The sequence below is a fragment of the Castor canadensis genome, chromosome 3 (genome assembly GCF_047511655.1).
Source record: "Castor canadensis chromosome 3, mCasCan1.hap1v2, whole genome shotgun sequence".
Classification (NCBI taxonomy): Eukaryota; Metazoa; Chordata; class Mammalia; order Rodentia; family Castoridae; genus Castor; species Castor canadensis.
In genome coordinates, this window is record NC_133388.1 from 50,079,821 (window position 1) to 50,107,645 (window position 27,825).

The 27,825-nt window shown below is 38.9% G+C and overlaps 1 protein-coding gene across 4 annotated transcripts in view; it reads right to left on the minus strand.

The window, feature by feature from the left end:
- Window positions 1-27,825, minus strand: part of Fbxo34 (F-box protein 34) — an 80,506-nt gene that overhangs the window by 4,299 nt on the left and 48,382 nt on the right. Inside the window, exon 2 of one of the 4 annotated variants that reach the window (XM_074067937.1) lies at window positions 20,790-20,882. The exons of the other annotated variants lie outside the window; for them this stretch is intronic. Within the exon in view, the coding sequence (XP_073924038.1) occupies window positions 20,790-20,806 (17 nt within the window). The 5' untranslated portion in view covers window positions 20,807-20,882. The remainder of the gene's footprint in view (window positions 1-20,789; window positions 20,883-27,825) is intronic. 4 annotated transcript variants of the gene reach the window in all.

Genomic DNA, 27,825 nt, shown 5'->3' on the forward strand with positions numbered 1-27,825 from the left:
AGAGTCCAGTGTCAGCTAAGACAGGAAATACAGAACTGTCTTCTAAGCAGGTAAAGAGAAATCCTGCAGTTAAGGCACACAAACTGTCTTTTTACCAGGATCCCTCTGATCTTCAGTAGTTTATATCCTAACCACCTGTACAGATCGTCCCCCTTTCTGCACTGCAGCATTTTAATAGCTTTCTATCACATTCCATAATTCAGCCTTCCTAAAGAACCACTCAAAACAAGATGACATATAAATGAATAAAAGAGGCACACTGAGTTCTCTTTGTGCCAACTACATTCTGGCTTTTCATCTCTCTTTAACCCCTCTATAAGTGAAATCAAAGAGAAGGTTGAAAGAAACTCTCCCATAATGATCTCCTGTGAACAAATTAAATTTAAACTTCAGCGATATTTGTGCTGCTTTGCACTGCACAGCATGTTCTCTTTGCCTTCGTCCTCCACGTTGTTTTAGGTGCTATTACTGACAGGGACATTAAGAAGAAACTTATGTGATTAGGGAAGGCCTCTGTTCGCATTTATCCTACAAAGTGGCTCAACACACCGTGCACGGTGTTAACTAAATGAAACAGGAAAAGACCCCAGGGAGGAGGTGAGAGAAGCCAGTAAGGTTACACAATCCAGGTGACTGCTGGAGAGTTGGTCACAGTTCTGGAGGACACCTAATGGAGACCCAATGGTTAGGGCTCCTTGCACCGCTGCTCATTGAAGTTTGCCAGGACTTAACTTGTCTTCCCTTGCTGGGCTTAAAGGCCCTGAGACAGAAAACAGGCTGGTGAGACTTACAGAAATAGCAAGTCTTGAGGTTTGGTTGAAATCAGTAGTGGACTATCTGATGGAGGGTACCAGGGCATATGCTGCAGAAAACTATAAAACAGAAACATTATAAATTTCCAACCCATTATACCAGATGGTGGCACTTGGCCCACCCCATCCCTCAGACAGATGGAGAGTTCCAGTTGGGTTTCCATGGTTGCCAATCTCTCTATCACATTTCTTTTGGGTTCATTTTGTTTTTTTGCAATGCTGGGAATCAAACCTGGGGTCTTGTCCATGTGAGGCAAATACTTTACCACTGAGCTACATCTCAGCCCTCACTACTTTAAAAGTTCACTATAATTAAGTTCCACTCTCAAAATTAAATACAATGCAAGTTTATAGCACCGCTACCTCTTTCTGTTCTATAACCTCAGAAAGGCCCTATTTAAAAAAAGTCAAGATTCCTAGGTCTTCTTAATCAGAATTTCTAGGATTGGGTCCAGAATCTGTTTTTAACCTTAAACTAAAGTTGGAAATGACTTTGATGATCATTCATTATATGACTGACAGTGGGGTTCTGGATTTGGTCTGAGGTGCGGTGGAACTGCTCAACAGGAAAATAAGGAGATAGTCCATGCTGAAGCATCTATTCTAGACCCATTTTCTTGTTATTCTCTTTAAAGTACAGTTAAGTCAATGGCCTTTTTATTGCCAAAGACCCTGTCAACTTCAATTGCTCAGTTTCTTCAACACAGCCTTCCCAGCTCTCTGAGAAGCTCTTTTCCAGCTCTGTTTGTAGACCATGACTTTTTAGGATGGCTTCAACTTACAGTCCTCCTACCTAACCTCCTGAGTGCTCCAGGCATGTACCACCATGCCTGGCTTTTTTAGGCTATATTTCTAAGTGATCACTTCCAGTTTAATTCCCACATGCTGATGACTCCTCAACCCACATTTCCAATGGCATACTCTTCTAAACTTCATAGCCTACTGTCTGGCAGACGTACTCACCTAGATGTTAATAACAATCTCAAATCAACACTGTGACAGCCTTAAGTACCTAATCCACCCAGACAGAAACTGACTCTTATAGATTCCTCCTCCCTGAACCCCACAATGCAAGGCAAGGTGCTAGAGTCTAAACTGCTCTGCCATACCTCACATTTTGGAATTTCGTTCACAGAACCATTATCACGGGACCAGGTGGGCAAACACCAATCACATCAATTTTTTTTTGCTTTTTTGAGGTACTGGGGCTTGAACTCAGAGCCTATACTTTGAGCCATTTTACCAGTCACTCCCCCACTCCTTTTCTTGTGATGAGATTTTTTTCAAGATAAGGTCTCACAAACTATTTGCCCAGGCTGGCTTCAAGCCACAATCCTCCTGATCTCTGCCTCCTGAGTAGCCAGGATTACAGGCGTGAGCCACCAGCACCGAGCATAAATCAATTTTAAAGCAACTACGAGCATAAAACATAACAGCTTCAGAATTTTTTCACACTAATCTCCACCCTATAAATGTCCATTTCCTTATACTCACTTATTAGAAATTTACTAGCCACCCTTGGCTGGATACTTCTACTGCAGTTATAAGACACAACCACTGCTTTAAGCAACAGAAAACTAAACAAGTACAACAGAATGGGATATGTTATAAGGGTATTACAGGCGCCATGACTGTCCATGAGAGAAGAAAAAAGTGTGCATGGAATGAGGGGTGCAACTAGCCCCAAGATAAGTTTTGAGGGTGTTGGACCAGGTCTGAGAAACCTCAACTTTCTAAGCTAAGCCCTGAAAGAAGTCATACAAAGTCCTAAGAAAGAAATGCAAGTAGGAGAGAAGCAGAGTCTGAGCTACGGTGCTAAGAATGGAGAGATCACAGGGAAGCAAGCAGGATTCTAATTTATTCATTAAAATTGGAGGTTGGCAGGGAACCATCCTGAATGGCTCCTCATCTTATGGCTTCAGCACTGCATGAAAAATGATTCTTCTCAGTGGGTAGCAATAAAGTGAATGCAGATCTGGAGGAGGGGAGGCAAAGGTAAATGCCTGCAAAAGAGAGATAAGCCCAGTAGGTAAGAAGTGAAGAGAAACAGGTGAAAAGGAAGAAGATAGTTGTTACAGAAATGTTCAATGAGGAAAAAGTTGTCTTGATAGAGAAGCCTTTCCAAGACTTTTCATGAGAAACATGTATGCTTTGATAAACAGAAAAAAAAAATACATAAAAGGAAGGAGCAGGCTGGAGGTACAGCTAAAGTGGTAGAGCACTTGCCTAGCAAGCACGAAGCCCTGAGTTAAAGCACCAGAACCACCAAAAAAACAAAACAAAAATAAATTTGTGCTGCCGGAGTGGCTCCAGTAGAATGCCTGCCTAGTAATGATGAAGCCTGGAGTTCAAATTCCAGTACCATTCACACACACACACACACACACACACACACACACACACAGTACCATTCACACACACACACACACACACACACACACACAGTACCATTCTCTCACACACACACACACACACACACACACACACACACACACACGAATGAGCTACTGGTAGACTGCAGCAAGGTCAAATAAAGAATAGGGTCAGTTAGTGGTGGAGACCCCTGGTGGCCCCGCTGTGAGGCACTACAGTGGAGGAGAAGGCACAGCAAGCACTGACCAGAGAGCTTTCATGAAACTTGGGGGGAGAAGTTCGTATGTACCTATCACCTTGATTCCTTCCCATATGGTGAGATTAACAATAAATCAAGACATAAACAACTTCAGTTCAATGATGGCCCAAATCTTACCTTAACTAATTCCTGTATTCCTTTTAGAGTCTAATGTTTAATTTCACCTCAAAAACGTTGGGAAAACTCTCACCTACAGAAAGTATACAACTGAAAAGGAAGTCATAGATAACTGAACTTTACATATAAAAAGATGTGTAGGGGCTGGAGACATGACTGAAGCAGTAGAGCACCTGCGTAGGAAGTGTGAAGTTATGAGTTCAAACCCCAGTACCACCCACCCCAAAAGGATGTGCATACACAAGGTGATAGTAATTGTGTGTGTGTGTGTGTGTGTGTGTGTGTGTGTGTGTGTGTGTTTATAGCACTGGGGATCAAACACAGGTCCTTATGCATGCTAGCTAGACAAGTACTCTACCACTGAGCTACACTTATAGCCCTGATTTTTTGAAAAAAAGTCTCTCTATGTAGCTAAGGCTGGCCCTGAATTGGATATATAGCCCAGGCTGGCCTCAAACTTGTGATCCTCATGCATGCCTCTGCCTCCCAAGTGCTGAAACTATGGGCTTACACTACATCATAGTAACAATTCTTGTACAGAGAGGGATGGATAAGGAATCAAACGGCAGTAAGTGGTTAGAGCAGGGGAAAGAATTGAGATTTTCTCTTCAGTGCTAGTAGGACGTCATAACATCAAAGGTTCCAACGGTGCCTAGGCTGGTCAAGGAACACTTTGTTAAAATCACTACTAATAATCCAGGTGCTGGTGGTTCATGCCTGTAATCCTAGCTACTTGGGAGGCTGAGAACCAGAGGATCATGGTTCAAGGCCAGCCAGGGCAAATAGTTTGCAAGACCCCATCTCCAAAATAACCAGATCAAAAATGGATATGGAGGTATTGTTCAAGTGGTACAGCACCTGCTTTGCAAGTGTGAAGCCTGAGTTCAAACCCCAGACCCACAAAAAAAAAAAAATTACTGCAAGTAAAGAAATGAAGCTGTGGCCAACAGAAAACTGAAAAGGCTACCATTTTGGAGCCTGCTTTTAGAGCTTATCAAAGCAAATTTAAGTACTGTTACACATCAAGGAGTGCAAACTGATCTTTATCTGGTGAGTATATATTAGAGCTGGTGTGCTTGTCTTACCCCTCATGTAAGACGATTCCTTGAATACACAGAGGGACTGTCTTGATCTCTGAAAAGCCACAGTCATCTCATTCTGCAGAAATTGACTATACTTGGAATTCCTGGAGACAAATACCAAAGGTAATAAAAGCTCATAACAGACTCGTAATTTCAGGGTACAGTTTTGGTCTTTAGTACCAGCTTTACATAAATCCAGAATCTGGAAAAAAGTCAGGATTAAAGGAGTCTTTACAAATCCTACCCTAGGGAAATTTCCAGATGTTGAGTATACGTTATTTTACATGCTTGTAATTGTTACTGTACATACAATACTATACTTTTTACCACAAATAGATCTTTTCCATGTTACTATGTGGATCATATGTAAGTATGTAACTGCCAGAATTTAACCATTTTCTCCAACCTGGACACTATAATGTTAATCTCGTCATGGATATTATCTCTTATGCATTTAAGGGCATGTCCTTAGAAAAGACCATCAAAAGTGAAACTCCTAAGGCAGAGTAGGAGGATTTTTATGCTGGGATGTATCTTGCCCAACCAGTCTCCAAAGGGGTAGCACTAATTTTCACTACTGCAAGCAAGACAAGCATGCAAATTTTATGGTAAGGGTTTTATTACTGGAAAAGAAGTGTTTTGTTCTGAGAAAGAAATCAATGTAGAGCTAGAGATAATAAGATACAAATAAGTGAGAGTAGAGTAACTTGTTCTTATTCTAGAATGGCTCTAACATCTCTAAAATGTAATGTGCCAGGCAATGTTCTAAACTCACACTAAAACCCTAAGAAAAGCATTCTCTCATTATTTCTTATATTTGCACTAAAGGACATGTCCTTAGAAAAGCTGACAAAACCAAAGCAGAAGGAGGTTAAAGAGACTGTCAGGATCAAAGGCCTGGATATGCATGCACTCAGAAGCCAGCATTCATGCTAATATACCACATTATAAGTAACGAAGAAAGGAACAAGTTTATCCTCAAATCAAAAGTGGAAATCAAGGGGGAGTGGCTCAAGTGATTAAGGGACCCTTCATAGCAAGTGCAAGGACTTGAGTTTAACCCCTACCACAAGGATCAAAAAATAAAATAAAATGCAAATCTAGGTATGTTTCTGAAAATTATGCAAAAGACAAATGGATACAGAGTGCCATTATTTAACCTGGGAAACTCTGTGTAACATTTCCTATGGAAGTAAGCTTCTAAGGACAGAGACTAATCTGCTTGGTTAACCACTACTGCTCTGGAACTTTGCTCAAAAAACACTTAGTGAATATGAATGAATGTTGTATTTTAGATGAAACAGGCTTCATAAGAAAATGGTGACAATGCAACATCTATCTGTACTACACAAAATGCCTCAACCAGATCACTCTATAACATTGCACTGTATCTAACAAGTTATTAATGACAAGATGAAGTGCCAAAAAACAAAACTGCTACTCATTAGAAAGATCACACCATTGTTTTCTAGATACCTAAAAAGTAAATTGTTAAAGACCTAATGGCAAACTGGAGATAAAATTTAACCAATTTAACTTGTGTTCTGTTATGGCTTAAAAACTAAATGTCTCTCTCAAAGTCTCATGTTTTGGGGCTTGGATGCCAGCTAATGGGCTACTGGGATGTGACTGGATCCTGAGATCTCTGACCCAATGCCTTGATGGAGTCATAAAGGAGACCATTATTGGAAGGTGGTAAAAAAGTAGGAGTAGGCCTACTTGGAGGAAGTAGGTTACTGGAACTCTGTCCTTAGGAACTCTATCTTGCCCTGGCTCCTTCTGTATTCCCTTTTCTCAGCTTCCAGGCTACCATAGTATGAACTGCTTTTCTCTACTACACCTTCCCCTAATGTGATGGAATGACACTTTTGAAACTGGAAGCCAAAATAAATAATTCCTCCCTTTAGGTTATTCTCAGGTATTTTGGACACAGCAATATAAAAGTTAGCTAACACATCTTCTATGTCCCTTTACCCTATCAACATTCTAACTGCATTTAAAAAGTTGACTCAGAAAAATCAAGCTTATTCTATGCTGATAAATCTGAAGTTAAGTCAAGAGAGAAGTGTGTTCAAGTCCAGAGTTCTGAGCTTAAACAACATGTGAAGAAAGAAGATGATCACAATACATTAAGGGAAACAAATTATCTGGTCACTTAGATTTACTGAAGAAAACCTTCCCTATTAACCTCACCAGATAACTCTTATTTGTTTCACTGAGCTGGTCAACCTTTAGGCCTCAGACTACTTTCTGGCTCACTACTTCAGCTATTTGCTTTAAATACAATACTTATAAGGTGATTAGGGTTTAAATCATATTCTTTTTAGAAACAAAAGTATTATCATATTATGAACATTAATAGAGGATCATGTGGAAGGTCCTAGAAGATATCAAGTGGGCCAAATGCAGCAGTTATTGAAGTGAGACTTACTGAAAACTAAAAATAATATCTTCCAAGTTTCCCTTCTTAAAAAAGGAGGGTGGGTGAAATGGTGAATGTAGAAACCAAGATCTTCATAATACCAAAGCTATATGTACTAATATTTTAGCAAAGACATACTTTAGGCTCCACTGCTCAGATTCTAAATCAAGTTTAGAAATGATTTTTTAGAACAAGCACATGAATTCACTTTTTAAAATCTATGCATGTGTAGTTCAATGGCTGAGTGTATGACTAGAATGCACCGTGGGCCATGGGTTTGATCCCCAGTACCAAGAAAAAAAAAAAAAGAAAACTTAAGCATGGCTGGAAGAAGCTCATTGGTAGCGTTCTTGCCTACTAGGTGTGATATAGTTGTATACTGCAAATCTTAACACCAAATCATGTATTTTAGTCACTGCTACCAATGTCATACAGAATAATACTAATCCAATCAAAAATAGTTAAAAGTCTTAAATAAATTTTCCTGATAGGTCTTGATTTTAAAAATAGCTGCACAGAATGATAGAATTTTGCAACTTTTACTAAATTAATGGATCTAGACATTGATCACCAATATCTGCTAATGTTACAACACTGAAACACAATCAGGCATTATAGGACTTGATGGGGGAGGGGATATGTACATGCTTTTAAAACAAAACAAAACACCAATTATAATCTGGCCAATTTTGTAGAGTCAGCTATGAATTTGCAGGAAATGCAGGACACAGAGAATCAGGTTAAACAACGCCTGAGTGATACAAAACAGCAAAATCTGGACTGCCGGGAAAATACAAAGAAAAAAAATGCCTAGATTCTTCAAACAAATTCCAAATTAAAAAAAGAAAGGGAAAGATGGAGGAGCCTATGTTAAAAGGGACTTAAGAGACCAGAGCCCAATCAACCAAATATACCATTTATGTGTTTGTGTATGAATTCTGAAAACATCATTTCTTAGAGGTACATCCTGAAATATTTTTTAGAGATGATATAAGGATTTCCTTCAAAATAATGAGAGAAAAATGATTGAGAGTACAGATCAAACAAGACTGTCCATGAGATAAAGTTAGGTACATGATGGATAAGTTGGAGCTTACCATTCTACTATTTCTGTACATAGCTAATTTTTCCATACCTTTTTTTGTTTTTGTTAGGACTGGGGTTTGAGTTCAGGGCTTCATACTTGAAATATAGGAACTCTACCTCTTGAGAGACACCTCCAGTCCATTTTGCTCTGGTTATTTTGGAGATGGAGTCTCAATTAGTCTCATGAACTATTTTCTTGGGCTGGCCTCAAACCTTGATCCTCCCAATCTTCGCTCCCAAGTAGCTAGGATTACATTGGTTTGCATTTTTTCTTGACAGTACTGGGATTTGAACTCAGGGTCTCATGTTTGCAAGGCAGGTGCTCTACCACTTGAGCCACTCCACAAGCTCTGTGTGTGTGTGTGTATGCGCGCGCGCATGTGATATTTTTGAGATAGGGTCTCACTTTTTACCCAGACTGGTCTTGGACAACCATCCTCCTCCTGATTCTTGATCTCTGCCTCCTGAGTAGCTATAATTATAGGTGTGAGCCACCAGTGCCCAACTATTAGTTTTTAAAAAGAAAAAATAAATTCATGGAAGCATTCAGAAAAACACTCAATGAATGAACCTTGAAATAAATGTTCACTATACACACGCTGTGTGGAGCTCTTTATTTTGGAAATGGGGATTTCTCAAACTATTTGCCTGGGCTAATCTCGAACTGCTATCCCTCTCCATTCTCAGTCTCCCAAGTAGCTAGGATTACAGGTGTGAGGTACCAGTGCCCAGCAATACCAATCTTTTTTTTTTTTTTTTAAATAAGACTCAAGTAGGTTTTTTGTTTGTTTTGTTTTTGAGACAGCATCTTGACCAGGCTGACCTTGAATTCATGATCCTCCTGCCTTAAGTCTCCTTAGTGCTGGGATTCTAAACATGTACCCATCACACCTTGCCCAATATATTTTTAAGTGACTCACTACATATGAAGTACTTGGTCGTTTTCCAAATGGAATACATATGCATATACATATAACCTCACATATAGACAAATGTGGTGCTAGGGATCAAACCCAGCGCCTTGTGCATGTGAGGCAAGCACTCTACCACTACACACTCCCAGCCTGCTTTATACAGTCTTAAATAAAGCCGTATGTTTGTGTCAGGTATGTATATAAACCCATATATGTAGCAACAAATAGTCACTAGAGTCAAAGGAGCTTCCTAATAATCACCAGATCAGCTATACAGAGATTCCTAATGGTAAGTACAGTGTATTCATTGTATTTTCTAACCTCCTTAATCCTAGGGGCTCTCCAGTCTCTAAAAGGAAATGTAAGTCACAGACCAATGTCACTTCAAGTTCATTTTAATTGAAATGGCTCTCTTTGCCCATGAAGCAGTTTAAGAGAACTGAACATACACAGACTGAAGATGAACAACAGCCAAAGCAAAGCATTACATGCCAGCAACTCCCCAAGGGCAGGGTCTTTGTCTGATCTTTTTATGGATGCCACACAGGATCAAGCATATAACATGTTTCACATAAGATGCATTTTAGAAACAATGGCATTCTAGTCCTTCACATCTTCATCAATCTGGCCTCTTAAGAACTCCTTTGACTGAAAACACCTGCCCTTCACTGTCCTTTAATCTACTACAATAGATCGACCTAACTTGCTTGGTGGAAAACCCAATTTGACAAGATACCTTCCTCTGGGGACCATTCATAAGCCCCATTCCCCAAATCCCACCCTACCTCCCAAGGAAAAGTCTATACTATCACAAGACTTCCTTATTTCTCCATAAAGTCTTACCATCTACTCAGTCACTGAAGGTTGCTAACAGCACATGTCCATCTTTTTTGGATATGAAAGACACTTTTCAGAACCTGCTGCACCACCCCCTCCAAAACAAAAACACCAAAGTATGCCATAAACAATTTTGAAGGACTCTTGTAAACAAGAGTCTGATTAAAAGCCTCCTGCCTTAGTTTCTCCCTGTATTTTGCCTTTCACATTTATGGTGAACTGATTCTGCCAATTTGGCCTTTCTTCTTTACACTGGTAACATCTTTATCGCTCTTTACCCACTGGAACTAATGGAACCACCTACCCAATACTAATTGGGTAATCAGTATTACCTAATGCCTACTACATTTCCTTTTTTTTTTTTTTTTTGTGGTACTGCAGTTTGAACGCAGGGCCTCATGCTTGCTAGGCAGCTGCTTTACCACATAAGCCACTTCTTCAGCCCTATATGTTTCAATTCCCAGAACTGTGCCTTCTTTGGGGGCAATTACCCCATTAGATCTTGTCTTCACCAAAGGGGTGATCTTACTTTCTTCTGTATCCTTCACAGGACATGCAGCACAGTGCCCTGAGCATGGCAAGTGTTTGTTACAGCCAATCAATGCCAAGCCTGAGTATTTAAACAAGCCAATGAGCAACATCTCTTAAGTAGAGAAGGCTCTGACTAATCAATACTCAAACAGCCCAGGAAGTTGAGGCAATTAAGCAACTTCACCCATCATTTCCTGATCTTGTGTTCTGTGTTCCCACAGAGGTGGAGGAGGTGGAGAAAGACGACACCATCTAGACCACAGTCACTCAATCTCGGTTAATTTCCCACAAAGCAAAAAAGTAGGTTGGCTTGAGTTGCAGATTTTTTGCCAGCACTCTAGTTACCTAAAAACATTTCTATGCAATGTATCAGATTTTAAAGAAGATTCTACCACCCAGTCCCATGAAAACACTTCCACATATAGTTATTTAACTTGATACTATTTAGAGTAAAAACAATTTTTATTTTGCTGATAATCTTCAGGACAGAACATTCAGTTAGGTAACCTCCCTCAAGTCCAAAGCTCCAAACCCTATCTTTAAATACTAAAATACACAAACATTAGGTCCCAACAAGAAACACTATAAAGTCTTACCATGATTCTTTACTACAGCTGACTATATCATGTTTATGTAGATTTTTAAAAAGAGACAGAGAGCCAAACCAGCATTAGCGCTAATAAAATTGCTGACAAACAAGACTTCTACACACCCAAATGAGAAAGAGAACTTCCATCTCTGAGGCTTTTGTTACAAAAATAATTAAACTATTAAACTATGTCCTATTATCATGTTTTGGTTCTTTCTGTATAACAGAGTGTGTGTGTGTGTGTGTGTGTGTGTGTGTGTGTGAGAGAGAGAGAGAGAGAGAGAGAGAGATCTTTTTTTTTAAGACTGTGGTATTACTTCAATAGAAAAATCACAATTTGCCTGGCTCTAAATTACTCCTAATGTATACACAGCTCACACCCAGAACCCTTAGTACTTCAATTATTAACAAACTAAGCCACAAGGAAGAAGCTGATCCCAAAGATCACATTTCAGTGCTGGAATAATAGATGGCAAAACAGCAGCATATTAAGGAGCAAAGATAAGAGGGTGGAAGTAAAGGGAAATGTAATAGTTAGAAATGATGCAAAACTCCCTCATCCAGTATTTCTAGTAATAAACCTATTCTTCTCTTTCCTATGGCCAGTCTTATAGAAAAAAACTATTAGTAGAAAGAAGTAACAGTAATAATGGTTTAAAAACTGCCAGGATTTGTGCCTCATGGGTCCAGCCTTCTCCATTCTACCCTCAAAGCAGGATCCTCCTCTATACTCAAAGTCACCTTGTAGCTAACCACAGTTCACTGTAAAGAAAGAGAACACACACACACACACACACACACACACCTTCCCTAAACATAACAGCACCTGAGCTATAAAGAACGTTTTAAATATACAAAGTTATTCCACAAACACCTCATTTGGCCCTCTAATTTATTCCTAAATCATTTGCATCCTGGGGCCAGCTGATCCATCCCTCTTTCTCCCCAGTCTCCATCTCTTAGCAGTCTTCATGTCATCACAATAGTGGCTCAACCCCTCAACGTTTTGTACCTTAATCTGCAACCATTATGTAGAAAAGGAGGCAAAAGTTCCAAAAATGAAACTGGCTCAAGAGCACTATAGCCACAAATGTAGTCATTATATCAAAGATTGACATTTGATATACTAAAGATTCAAAACATAACACATTTTAAGTTATAAAAAAAATAATAAGGATACCAAGATCTCACTATGAAAACTTTTGGCAAAATGGCTTACTTCAGGAACTAATACTCAGTTCCATCGTATATGAAACACTTTTCTCCCAATTTTACAGAGCAAAGTAAAAGAAAATCTGAGAAAAAAAACTTTTTTCTCCCTAAAAAAACATTCTACAGTGATTAACAAGTAACATTACCAGGAAACAGAATAGAAGCTAACCTGCACCGCCTGGGAGCTTATAGAGAGATGAAAGCTAGACCCGGGTTGATGCTCACAGACCCATTAAAAATCAGTTCTTCCAGAGTTTTACATAACACTTTAGGGAGAGTAACACTTCATTATTTCTCCTGTGAGTGGAATGCCTGGTAGAATGTATGGTAGAATCTAGGTGATTAATTCTGGAATAATTCTCCAGGATAATCAAAAGGGATATTAATTCACTATGAAAATAACTATTTACCCCCTACAGATAGAATTCAATGTAGCTTAGAAATGAAAGCCCAACAGGTACAAAGGTTTCAGCAGAAGAAAAATATGAGTGAGCTATCAAAAGTAAATTTTAAAATGACAACCAAAAAGCAGGGCATGGTGGCTCACAACTATAATCCTAACTACTCAGGAGGTAGAGATTGGGAGGATTGTGGTTCATAGACAGACCAGGCTAAAAATTCATGAGACTCCAACTCAACCAATAAAAAGCTGGGCACACAGGCATGCACCTGTCATCCTAATTACTACAGAGGGTCAAGAAGCATAAATAGGAGGATCACTGTTCAGGTCAGCCAGGTGTAACTAGGAGACCACTTGAAAAATAACAGAAGCAAAAAGAACTAGGGGTGTGGATCAAGGGGTAGAGCACATGCCTAGCAAGTGCAAGGCCCCAAGTTCAAACCAAAGTACAGTCCAAAAAAAAAGCACACACATTTGCAAAAAAATTTTTTTAAAAAGACAAACACAGCTAGGTGTGATGGCATTTACCTGCAACCATAGTACTTAGGACGCTGAGGCAAGAAGATCATAAGTCGGGACCAGCCTGAGCTACACAGCAAGTCTGAAGTCAGCCTGGGATAAAGAGTCTGTCTTTTAAAAAAACAAATCAGTCTGGTACATGGCTTAAGTGGTAGAGCATTTGCTTATCAAACACAAGGCCCTGTGTTCAATCCTCAGTATCACCAGAAAAAAAAAAAATCCACAAAAGAAAATGCAAAGTGGGAGTCAGCACTTGTATTTATCAATTTAAGTTTTCAAAACAGTATTGGTCAAACTAATATACGTATTATGGTTTTTTTTTGAAGTTGGGTCTCACTATAGCCTAGGCTGACTCAAAACTAGTGATCCTCCTGCCTCAGCCTCCCAAGTATTAGGATTACATGCATAGGCTAACATACCCAGCTATATTATGTAGTTCTTGAGCACCTGTTTGGAGGTTCTAGCAAGTGAGCACAGCTACTCAGATACTCTTAACCAAAGATGGGTCCTATGTCGAGGAAGGTCCTCTTAAAAGGAGCACACAGCCTCAAGAGGGATACACGTGGAGCAGTGAGGGAAGAAGGAAACACTCGCTTAGCCAGCCTGGTCAGCTGAATCAATCTTGGCAATCAAAGGGTAACAGAAGTCACAGCCAGATCGCCCACACATTTTGTATTTATTTGTTCTTTATAGCTGCATACATTTAACTATATGATATATATAACAAAAAAAAAAAAACCTAGAAAATTGTATCTATATCTAAGGGCCTCAATAATTTTCTTCCTTTGGATAGAGTTCATACATTACTAAAATTTATAAAATACTACTCTAGATCAGAAATTATTTAGTGCAGGAGAGGATGAGAATACCACAGAAAAAGCTATTAATACATTTAGACCACAGAGATTTAATAAAAAACACAAAGAAGGTAGTGATTTCCAGGTCTAGCCTCCTCCAGGTCTGTACCAGTGGAGTTGTGCTCAAAATGAAACTATCTTTGGAGCCTACAGAAATTAGGGTATTAGAAACCCAATTTTTAACCTTGGTGAATTTTCTTCCATTTCATATCTAATTTAAGCAAGTAAATAATTTCTCCAATTCACATCCCTTGATTTGGGAGCTAAATTATCAAGTAAATCTTCCATTCACTCCCCCAGTATTCATTGAGCACCTACCTATTCAGTAAGCACTCTTTCAGAGACTGAGGACACAGCAATTAACAAAGAACATGAATTTCCATCCTCATCTACACTGTAAGTTGGATACAAATGAAAAAAGTACACATGATCAAGGGCTATAGAGAGAAAGGAGAACAGATGTGTGTCACGTACAAATGATAAATTTAGGCATAAAATTTCAGAAATCTATTTAACAGTTCATAAAACAAAAATTTTTGAAAGATAAAACCCAAGGAATGCCCAGTTATCTGAAAAACACAGAAATAAGATGATGAGAATATCAAAATAACACAGAGAAACAAAATGACAAAAAAAGCAAGGTCTTTTGGGAACTGAAGTTGATTCCAGTGTACACCATTCCGGAAAGACTCAGATATGAAACAAATTTTAAAAGAACATTTATGGAGACCCAAAAAACAGTTACAAGGGAGGATGAAACAATATAGGGGAAAAAAATCCAGAAATCAGGTTAAGTATCAGATTTTTTTGGAAAGTTTTAGTAAAAATTTATTTTACTATAACAGGATAATGCATAGACCATGGGGGGAGGGGTGACACACATTTCCTGTTCCCCACAAAGGAAATAGGAGCAAAGACTCAAAATGGTGGCCCCCAACTCTTAGTTTTATAGTAGAGGGCTAGGGGAATACACATGGTCAAAGATAATGGGTCCAATGGCTGACAGGGAGGGGGTCACCCTACCAAATCACACCCTAAATCCGAGAGAACAGGATACTTTACAACTTCCCTTTTCTAGACATGATTATTTCTCCATCCATACAAGGATCCTTGCAGCTCCTTAACATCTCAAAGAGGAAAGCAGAACCTCTTTGTCTCCCTATTTCTGTAACTTAGCATCTAAAATATGGGAAGGGGTCAGCTGCTCTGGCTGTCCTTGTTCCAATATCAGAGTATAGTCCTTTAAATACTGATTAAAATATAATTTCCTCTCTCCTCATCTATTTATACTGCCTCATTTCCCCCTTAAACAACTTTGGCCCCTTTTAATCTTAAAAGGGGTGCAGAGGGGTGACAGTCCATCTTCTACAGCTGCTTCCAGCTAAGCTTGGGTGCTGGCCATACCTAGAAAGGGAACAAAAAGTCATTTTTCTGTCTTAAATTTAGGAAGTAACATGGGAAATTCAGTTGGCAGAATATTTGTTGAAGGACTGTCAGGTTTAGGACCTGGAGACATTAACTTATTCTTTTACTAAAAGTGAAAACCATCCTTTAAAGTAAAAATAAATAAAGAAAGAAAAGCTTTTCATGTGGATAAAGCAAATAGGAATTTTAAGAAGAATCATAGTGACATTAAGGAAATGTACAAAATGTATAGCTTTAACATACTGAAACACCTGCCATCCATAGCCATATAGTAGGATCAATGGCTTTTTAAAGATGGCAACCAATATCCACCTATTGTCCCTTTTAGATGGTAATGGTTAAGTCAAGAGGCATGTTGTTATGAAAAATCTTGATATGATTTTTGTTAAGGGGAGTCCTGAATTGAGTAATTTAATGTTAGACCCTAGGTCATACTTTAAATTATCTGTAGAGTCACTCAGTATTCCCCTGCAAGGTAAGTATCAGATCTTTTACTCACTCTTGTTAGCAGTGTAGATTTCGAATGTAGATTTTGAAACTAAACTTGACTGGAAAGAAAAAAAGTGATACCATGGCTATTATATGATGCCACTGATAGTAAACTACATTTTTGGTGGTGGTAGTGGTGGGTTTTTGGGATAGTGTCTTGCTGTGTAGCCCAGGATGGTCTTGAACTCAATACTCCTGCCTCAGTGACCCCCCCTCCACCACCAAGTGCTAGGATTATAGACATATACCAACACACACAGCTCAGCTGTAAATGTCTTACACTGACTATAGGAAACACATAAGTCTAGAACTACACAGGGCCCTCCACAGACCCTCTTTTGGGAGGACAGGGGAGGGAGAGGGAGAAAAACACCAATAATTAGAGTAACTAAAAACAAGCAAGTCAAACAGTCAAAATAATTATTCTTGATTGAATTTAACATGAAAAGGAAAGCTAACAAAGAAAGCGCCACTGAAAATAACATGTTTCCTAGCATAGAACTAGGAGCAAAGGAAGTAAGAAGGCTCAAGAGGCTAAGAAAAAATCTTAAGTACATTAGATAAATTTTACCAGAAGGAAAAAAAACTGAATCATTGTGAAATTTTCTTTTTGGTTTTTAAAAAAGGGTTTTAATCACAATATGCCGCCCCCCAAAGGTCTGCATGTATTTTAATCCTATTCCACTTCACAGTTCTACCAAATACCTGAAGATCTCAAAGAAACTTCCATGACTCCTCAAAATACTACTAAAGTTATACCTTTAAAAGAGAAGTATACTCAAAACTGTCAAGAAACATGAACCTGATCAAACATCCTTTAAGATCATTCAATTGGTTTATTAAGATATTCTCTTCAATTGATAACAACTAAGTAGATTTAATTTCCTAGGTGCTCAAATTATTCTCAGCTCTAGACTGTTCTCTAAATGCTGATTTACTGGATTGTGTCTCTCCTAAAGGTATCTGATCTCTATCACTACCCATTTCTTAATTTTCTGTAGTCATCTCAAGTTTAGTATAATCACTGAAGAAAGGAGAGGAGCTTACCCAACCATTTTGCAACAAATGTTATTCCACAGAAATAATTTTAAGCATTTTAAAGGCTTATGAATAAGATAATGTGTGAGGAAAGAATTAAAAATACGAAGTCAGTGAGGTAGCTTGCACCTAGGCTCAGGCAGAAGGATCACAAGTTCAAGGCCAGCCCTTCCTCAAACCCCAATATACATGAGTTTTAAAAATAAACTGTACAACTAAACCCAGTCCCACAGAAATATATAAAATGCACACATGCATAATTATCTCAAACACCTTTTAAAAAAAAAACACAGTTGTCAAGCATATACCTTGCCATAACATTTACCTGAGTATTATTAAATACCCTCCAGCAACCCCTGTGAAGCTTGCTATGCTGTTTGGGTTGCCTCAATTTGGGAAATGAACTCCCTCAGTCACTCACCTGCTTAACCAAACAGCTAATCTGAACCTCTCCCTAGGAACCGGGCTTGTATACTGCTTACTCAAACTCTCCACTTGAATGTCAAATAAGCATCTCAAGCTCAGCACGTCCAGACTAAAAATCCTGATTCCCTTTACACTTTTCATCTCTACCCTTCAAAATCTACCCCATTTTAGTAAAGAGCAACCAAAAACCTTGACTCATCCTCAATCCCTTTTTTTCTCTCACAAACCACACAAGAAAATCCCATTGAGTCTACCTTCAAAATATATCCAAAACCCAACTACTTCTAACCCCCTTCACGGCTTTCTACCTTATTCTAAGCCACCATCACTTTCACCTGTGATAGAGTAATAATGTCGCCATTTTGTGAATCGTGGCAAAAATGGCAGCCCCACCCCTTAACAGAAATTCCCACTAAGACAGCCCCACCCCTACCGGAGACTCCAACGCATGCGCTAACTTCTTCTTTTTTTTTTTTCTTTTATTATTTATATGTGCATACAAGGCTTGGGTCCTTTCTCCCCCCTGCCCCCCCCTCCCCTCCCCACTCCCTCAATACCCAGCAGAAACTATTTTGCCCTTATCTCTAATTTTGTTGTAGAGAGAGTATAAGCAATAATAGGAAGGAACAAGGGTTTTTGCTGGTTGAGATAAGGATAGCTATACAGGGCATTAACTCACATTGATTTCCTGTGCGTGGGTGTTACCTTCTAGGTTAATTCTTTTTGATCTAACCTTTTCTCTAGTTCCTGGTCCCCTTCTCCTATTGGCCTCAGTTGCTTTTAAGGTATCTGCTTTAGTTTCTCTGCGTTAAGGGCAACAAATGCTAGCTAATTTTTTAGGTGTCTTACGTCCCCCTTGTATAAAAGCCATGCCTGGCCCAGAGTCTGTGCTGCACCATCTCCCTGCCTGCCCCCCCCCCCAGCCCCCATTAAACTTTGCTCTTGGACGTGAGACTTTTCTCGTGAGCTTTCTTTGTGAGCGGCCTTTTCCCTAACAACCTGCATTTTGCTTCCTGTACTCTCAAACTAAAATAACTTCTACCATTTTATCATTTTCTGTTCCGTATCCTTCAACAGCTTCCCCTAAGATGCCCACCCTTTATTTCCCATTTCTACTTTTCTCCCTTCCCTGTACTCACTCTCCTAAACCAAGAGACTGGACTTCTTGCTCTTCTTTGAACATATCACACACAATCCCACCTCAGAGCTTTGACACTTGCTGTTGTTAGATATGCTTCTTCTGGGAGCTATTTACCTTCTTTTGCTTCTTCTATATTTTCCTCAACTGTTGTCTTCTCAGAGGCACTCCTTCACTGTCCCCACAAAAGAATATTGTTCCTTTTACCCTTGCCTTACCTGTTCTCTGAAGCATATCCACCCTCCCTTCTGACATGTGTCCAGGTTGGTGTACCTTCCTCTGTTAGAACATCAGTTGTAAAAGGACAGACTGAGTTTTGCTCACTGCTGTATCTATCAGGCTCCAGTTATGCTACAGACTCAAATAATTGTCAAAAATGGCACCTCCCCCTAAATTATAACAATTTGTTTCAGGATTCAAGATGGTCTAATTAATATCAAACCCTCTCCAAAATTTGTATCATTGAAAATTTTTCTATCCCACATCTCAAGTTCTCCTGTTCCCCAGATAAAATTTAATGCCTTCTCTGATCATCACTACCAATAAAGAAATTAGCTAATCCACAATGAGTAACACTTTGATTTTCCTAAACTCTTTAATTCCATTTGTAAATTAAAAGAGTAGATACATTTCAACATTTCTACATTTCTACATTTTACTAGCTACCAGGGAATTTTAGGTTGTCTTTTTTGTTTTGTTTTGTTTTTTAACATTCTGTGAAAGTCAAGGTAGTTATTTTGGTTGCAAATTTCAAATTCTGATCTATCCCTTTTCTCTCCCACCAACCAGCTTCCCCAGATCTTTTTGCTTTAAACAAACTGTGAAGGAAAATCTTTAAGATTTGGGTTCCAAACCACCATGTCTCATACAGCAAGACCTAAAAAAGTCACTTCAAAATCTAACCACCACATATTTAGACCAAAGATCACCTGTGGCCCCATACAGTCAGTTTCACCTAAATCTAAAAATCACTTTTTCCTTTTTTTGGGGATGGTGGGGAGAGAAGGGGTATGTGATACTGGAGTTTGAACCTCATGTTCTACCACTTGAGCCACCAGCCCCTTTTTGTCTTGGTGCTTTTGAAATAGGGTCTGTCTTCTGTTGTTATTACTGGGGCTGGCCTTGAACCAGATCTTCCTAATCTCTGCCTCCCGAGTAGCTAGGATTACAGATGTGAGCCACTTGTGCCTCACTTTTTACTTTTGCCTCATGCAATTCTGTAGTCTGTAGATTTTCTCTGACAGTTGTCTTCAATATGAAGGGAAGGTAATGAGTCTCAATAGGAAGCTACCTGATTATACTCAGGCAGAAAGAAATAAAATCTCATTGGGATTTGTTCTGAAGTTTTTCAACATGACAGAACCCCAACTTGGAATTTTATTTCCCTATAATCTTTCTTAGCTGTCCTTTTTGTAAGCTAAGGGTGTTCTTATACACAACCTGAGCAGGCTATGCTTCAAGTTTACAAAAAGGTACATGAATTATTTTAGATCCTTTTGAAAGCAATGGACCAGCAACCCGCTCCACTTCAAGAATGAGCTGGCTTCTTGTTACCATGGCAATGAGCACCCTATGAACAGAGATAATTTGCCACTTCAGTGAAAATTCAAAGCATTCTACAGCTTTGTTTTTATCAGAAATGAGGTGGGAGAAAAATTTTAAAAATTTTAAAAAAGAAGAAAAAGAAAACCAAAAAAAAGAAATGAGGTAGGAGCAGCAGAACCAATTATGGACTATATTTATAAACATATAAAAGAGTATGCTTCTTGACTTTGAATAACAAGATTTTACATTCTTTAGTTCACAAGGAGACTGATATAAAGGGAGTAAGAGAACCAAAGAAAACAAATATGTTGGAACTCTACTGTAACATGCACAGCACTACTATATCAAAGAACTTAGCATTACAGATCTTCCAGAAGAAACAGGTTTTCAGACTGCTCACAAAAATATAGAACATTAGGAATCCACAAGGTTCCTGTGCAACTAGCTAGAAGGGGGAGAAAAATTCACTGAAGTAAGTAGGAACCAATGAAGGCAAAAATAGTGGGCACTCTGTTTTCCCTTTTGAAAAGATGGTCATCCAAGCACCAAGAAGCAGGCCTTCACTAGACTTCAAATATGCTGGTGCCTTGATATGGGACTTCTCAGCCAACAGAACTGTGACAAATTTCTATTGTTTCTAAGCCACCCAGTCTATATTATCATCTTATAGCAGCCTCAATAGTAGGAGGTATGGAAGGGAGAATGTGGCTGAATGTACCTTTTTGAGGAACTCATTCCTGCAATAATGATACTGTCAGAGTAGGCAGGTAGGCAGACATGAGTGGCAAAGAAGACAGATTCTCAGCATTCCCTAAAATGAAGGAGGATTGGGTTACTCAAGGAGAAAACAAGGCAGATGGATCACAGAAAAGAGAGGCATGGGACTCAAAAGCCTGAAACTAAGAAAAGCATCATATTAATGAATAATCTGATTAGTAGTATATATGCCTTTCTCTTTGGTCTCACACTCCCTCACTGAGCTGTAGCATACAATAAAAAAATATCCTCTTCTGACTTGTCCATACAATTATTTGCCCTGAGAACTGGGCAAACATATCTTGAAGACACTTACCCTAGAATAACATTTTAGTACAATAACTCCTTTTATCACAGAAATACCTACAAAAGAAAAATACTTATCTTAGGAACACCTATCTTCAAAGGAGCATCTGGTGAAACTCATCCTTTGTTGCTCAAGGAGAACAACATCTATGTCACAAGGACCCTAGATAAAGAAAAGGTGTTCAAGACAATGTTTCTAGCCCTAACTGATGTCAAAACAAGAATGGCTAAAGTGTACAAGGTGTCCAGAACAAAGGGGAGCACCTATCCTAAGGCAAATTTAAACCAAACCCTCAATCCACTTTTCACCATAAATGCCCAATGTTAAAACACTTAGCACCACCAAGCACCACTAAGCACGCCAGCACTTGTGTGTGTATGTGTGCTATTCTTTTTCTTTGCTTCTACCATAAATACACCTGTCGTTAGAACAGGGGCGTGTTCCTCTTATGTCTGTTGAAATGTGTCATTCTGGTTTGTTTGACTGAAGTTGGACTTTCTCTCCAAACTGTCCCACATCTCTTCAGAGGCATACTGACACTTTTAATAAAAACCTCTATCTTTTCACAAAAAAAGTCTCCTTTGCTTTGCCTACTTACTCTTTTTCCACTGTAGAAATGATATTCTAATTTTAGACATGACCAAAGAACTGAAGCCTACACCACCATCATACCCACAAACCACTGCCAACTGGTAACTATTAATTCACTCATAGGGCAAAGCACTCAGAGCCTCCTAACTTTTGTGTGTGTGTGTGTGTGTGTGTGTGTGGCAGTACTGGAGCTTACCTCAGGGTCTTGAGCTTGCTAGGCAAATATCTACCACTTGAGCAAACCCCCAAGTTCTCTTCATTACATCTTAAAAGTCCCTTTCAGCACCATTACATGGGAGATTAAGTTTCAGATACGTGAACTTTGAGGGACACATAGCAAGGACAAATTCCTGATAAAAATTCTTAGCAAACCAGGGATAGAGGAAGGTTTACCTTAATAAAAAAGAACCTATCAGAAACTTACAGAAAATATCATGCACAAAGGCAAAGTACTGGTTTTGGTCGCAACTATGAAAGGGAACAAAGATACAATTACTGAGAAGCAGCTGGCCACAGTGTATGCCACTTTGTCAGCATCTGAGGCCGTTACTGGAACTGCCCCTGTGATTGAACGGACAACCTATCCTATTGTGGGATACATAAAAGATTAGGTGACCAAACTCCACAGTGGCACAGCACAGACTGCCACCTTTGTTAAATTGGGGACACATTTACAACAAAGGGGGACATTATCTGCTTGTCCCTACAATCTGAGTTGTAGGTCGTGGTGGGCCCACTGTACTACACTAGTAAGCCTCTGGAGCGCCTATGCTAAACCTTTACCTATTCCTTTTGAGGATGGTAAGGCCCCTATACCAGCAGATGCCTGGTGTATGGATGGTTCCTACTGTGGACAACCAGCCATATAGACTGCAGTGGCAGTTCGGCCTAACACAGGTACCATATGGTATGATGTTACAGTATTCTCAGTAGTCAGTGGGTCAAATTGAGAGCAATGTGGCTCTCATCTGGTCCATTATCTATAATAATTATCTAATGGACATCTGGTCCATTATCTACCTGTACTGACGGTTGCCCTGTGTACTAAGGACTTACGATGTGAATCCCCTCATGGCAAGCCACTATGTGGCTGATGACCCACTGCCTGTCGTGGAGGCAAATCTTATGACAGGATCTTTGTACAGGAGATCCTCTCCCAAAGTGGTGGGCATCCCTCATATCATCATGTCACACTATTACTGCTAACATAGCTGGCAGTGCCTGCCTGTTGGTTGCTTGTTGTTACAGTCTACATTGTTGTTGGGGTCTGTGGGTATACTGTTCCTCCCTTCTCATCAAGGGACTCGCAGAGGTCACTCACAAGATCACTCTCATAGATTAGATTGAACAGTGATTACCCTAAAGGGGTGGACTGTAGGGAAAGTGACGATGTGTAGGTTAATTGGTGACACAGGCACACAAAGCATATCTAGAAATAGTGGTACTACTGCTATGTAGCTACTCAAGGAAAATTAGTTATGTAACTATGGCTGGGTTTATATGCAGTAGATGTAATAACTTGGCTGGATGCCACTTTTTTCTATATCCATATAAAAACCACTACACAGAGTGGCCTGGGGTTGGCTGGCAATGGGTAATAAAGCAAATAAAACTCCCTCTGGCTCCATATCTGTTCTCCAAACTATCCAAATCATGGAGCAGTCTGCTTGGTGCAGAACATCTGAACTATAAGCCAGAAATAAAGCAAAAGTGCCAAACATCATATTTTTTTAAAAAAAAAAAAAGGGGGGGATTAAAATAGCATAAGAGATAGACCTGTCTTCACTTGAAAACTACATGCTATCTGGAGTTTAAGTTAAATCATCAAATTGAAAATGATTTGGTTAACAGCCTTATTAAAAGATCAAAATTTAGAATCTAGACTAAAAATTTAATTAACAATAAAGAATTACCACATGCCTCAGCAATTTCACTCCTAGGTTTATTTCCAAAAGAACTTGAGCAAATACTTTTAGCCAGAAATTTATAGTAACACTATTTATAATAGCCAAAAGGTAGAAACAATCCTGAACTTCCATCAACAGACGAATGGATAAACAAATTGTGCTATATATACACAATGGAAATTATTCAGTCGTAAGAAGGAACAAAGCCACAGCCATAGCTACTAAGAAAGCTGAGGCAAGAGGATCACTAGGAGTTCAGAGCCAGCCAGGGCAACATAGCAAGACTCCATCTCAAAATGAAACAAAACAAAACAAAAAGGAATGAGGACAGACATGATGGTTCATACCTGTAAACCTAGCTACTTGGGAGGCAGAGATGGGGAAGAACAAGATTGGAGGCCAGACCAGATGGGAAAAAAGTTCTCAAGACCCCCATCTCAACAAACGTCTGGGTATGGTGACACACGCCTGTCATTTCAGCTATGCATGGGAAGCATAAATAGGAAGATCAATGTCCAGGCAGACCTGGGCATAAAGTGAGACCCTATCTCAAAAATAACCAATGCAAAAAGAGTTGGCCGAGTGGCTCAAGTGGTAGAGCACCTGCCTTGTAAGTGCAAAGCCCTGAGTTCAAACCCCAGTACCACAAAAAAAAAAAATCAAAACATACTGGGGAAGTAGCTCAAATCATAGTGTCTGCCTAGCAAGCAGCAAGTTCTGAGTTCAACCCTTAGTACTACCCAAAAAAGGGAATGAAAAACTGATACACACTACATGAAGGACCCTTGAGAAGGACATTATACGAAGTAAAAGAAGCCAGATATAAAAGTTTATTGTTGTATAATTCCATTTGTAAAAAATGTCCAGAATGGACAAATCTATATACAGAGACCATAGGAGGGGAGAGATAGAGTGACTGCTACTGGTTATACAGTGGTTTGGTGTTTTGTTTTTTTTTTTTTTTTCCATGAAAGGGGGACGAAAACACTCGAGGGTTTGATGGTGGTGATGGTTGTGCAACTTTGTGAAAACACTAAACATCAATGAACTGTACACTTAAAAGACTGAATTCCATAGTACATGATTTACATCTAAACTGTAAAAAATAAACAGAAGTCAGTAAGATTTGAGGCAGGAAAAACTCCCAAAATATACCTTAAAAAACTACAGTAATCCAAAGAGGATAGCAGTAGGATAGAAATAAGTAGTTCAATAAAACTACATCTTAAATTATTAAAGATACTTGTCAAATAAGTGGGAAATAAACTTAATAAATTGAAAAGCTGAATATCTGAAGTGAAAAGGCAGATGCAATCCACCATGAAAAAAATTTTAAAGTGGCAGACTGAGTAAAATGTAAGATTCAATGCTATCAAACATGGGAGAACGACTTTATAATCTCAGTAGGAAGTAACTCCTTTCTACAAGACACTCTACAAATTTTAAACTTGTATTTGAAAAAAGATGCCATAAATTTAAGAGATATGCAAAAAAGGGATATTTATTAAAATACATACAAAGAATTTCCATAAATACTTCAGCACAATATTTTAGAATACTACTATTGGTGTCTTTCAAACAAAACTAAAAAGTATTTGTATTATGTAAATACATAGATGTGCTATGTACTAACCAGCAAACTGGATATTTGGGCAGCACAGTAGGGATATATCTATTTCAGTGTTTAAATTTCTGTTCACAAATTCCTAAGTTTATAATTTCAAAACCAATTCCAGATGGGAAAAAGTGTTTGAAAGGTCAAACTGTATATATCTGAATGTCACTGACAACAGATTCCTTCACAGCATTATGGACATGAGAGGTGCCAGTCTAGAAATAGGTATTGATTCATTTTCTCCACTGAAGAACTGGTGAACACCTGTTGAGCTTGACACACAGCTAAGCGCTGGGACCAGTTAGAAATGCTGCAGCCTAGCTCAAGAAAAAAGTCATGCATGCCTACTTTGGGCAGTGGTACAAAGGACATAGGGGAGAAAAAAGCAGCTGTTACTTTGGGTGGGAAGAAGGGCGGAAGTGGATGTGTAAAACACCTGCCATTTTAAGGCATTCGAGGACAATACCCTCCTACTATTCTTTATTAAATGACTGGGTATTCCTGTTTAAGTATAATCATTTTTTGACAACTAACTAAAGCAAAAAAATCCTTATAGAGCAAGCAAAAAATTCTTAATCAGCCTTGCTCTTACAAGTAACTATATTATGTTTAAGACTCTGACTTCATGACGTCCATGTCCTAAAACTCTGAATGAAGAAATTCCCAGAAACCCTTGGTCAATTACTTTGTCAACTTTTTATTCTTTGGTTTTCTAAAAAAAAAAAAAGAAAAGAGAACTATCATAACATTAATAGTGAACCCAAAGGAAAAATATTCTAGTGAATCACAAAGATATTTTTAATTATGTTTTAATCACAGTTGTTAAGTTCCCATTTTATCAAGCCATCTGCTATCTCAACATCACCATTTTTATAGAAGTTTTAACAAAGACAATGACTGTACTTAAAACCTTCACCAGGGCACCAAGTTGCCTATGCCTATAATCCTAGCTACTCAGGAGGCAGAGATCAGGAGGATTGTGGTTCAAAGCCAGCCCTGGCAAATAGTACAGGAGATCCCATCTCAAAAAAACCCATCACTAAAAAGGGATGGTGGAGTGACTCAAGTGGTACAGCCCCTGCCTTGCAAGGTAAGGTCCTGAGTTCAAACCCCAAAACCAAAAAAACAACAACACTATAAACATTCTCACCTTAAAGCTTTTTGTGGAGACAGGGTCTCCACTATTCCCCTATATATTATAGCACAAACTGGCCTCAAACTCACGATTCTCCTGCCTCCAACTCCCAAATGCTACAGGCATATCATCACACTTGACTTAACCTTATCTAAATTTAAAAAAAATCCACTATGAGAATGTACACAGAATAAAGAACATATTCATAAATTTGGCCAAAAATTCATCCTACCATTTTGCTTAGGTCATTTCAAAAAGTGACAGGGCAGCAGCAGCTCCTGGTTATCCTACCCCACCACCCACATTACCATCTAGGACCGAGAAAAGGAACCTTAAAGTTGCTGATCAAGCAGGCAATCACCACCTCCACAAGGTCAAGTGACTGAGTGAGCTTTTTGAAAACCTACCGTAATTTTCTCCAAGCCATGTCAACTAGGCCTCTCCCTATTATAGATTTCCTACTTCAATGCATTCATAGGCAATGTCCAGCCATGTACAGATCAGTTTCTGAGAAAGGATTATGACAACATGGCAATGGATCTAGATAATCTGAGACAGTCCCATTTTTCAATTAAGGTGATTTATTAAAATCCAATTGAAAGTGATTTAACAATTGTACTCTTGAGACCACTCCCCTATGAAGAAGGGTATATAAACTTCATTGGATTACTAGGCACTCACTTTTCATTCCTGTGATGTCCCCGTGCATGTTTAAAAAAAAAAAAACAAAACTAACTTGCATGCCCTTTTTCTTGTTAATCTGCAGCTCATCATAGTATTTGCTGATTCGTGTGGTATAGTATTTTACCACGACTGCTTCAAGCTACCAGATGTCCCTGAACCAAGAGTTCAAAAGAGATGCACAGTATCACACTGCATACTATTTCACCACATAGATAAAATGGATATAAAAAGCATCCACAATAACAAAATGTAATGAAACAGGGCTGGGGATGCAGCTCAGCAGTAGAGCACTTGCCTAGCATGTGCAAGGCCCTAGGTGCAATCCCCAGTGCCAAAAATAAAGGGTAAGTAACTTTTTTTAAATGTAATGAAACAATTAGGAAGTGATGAGTTCTTAGTTTTCATTATCTTAGCTTTTAATATAATTAAGTCTGCATAATTTTTAATTACTGTCATATTTAGCAACCAACAATTCTGAAAATCTAACAATTTCTGATGAGCTAATATGAGCCACCTACAACACCACTGACCTTAACCCCACCTACCAACACCCTTCTCAAAAGGCTGACAGTCAGGCCTTCATATCTATGCAGGGGAAATTGGAAGAGACTTCGCTGGGGAAATCACAGAAAAAATGTAAAAACACTGAAATTTTCTCAAACTAAATTTGTGTAGTCAGATTACCAACAGTGAAGCTACAGTTAGATGATAAGCCCAAACTGCATATTTCGAGCTTCCAATCAGAATTCCACTCTTAAG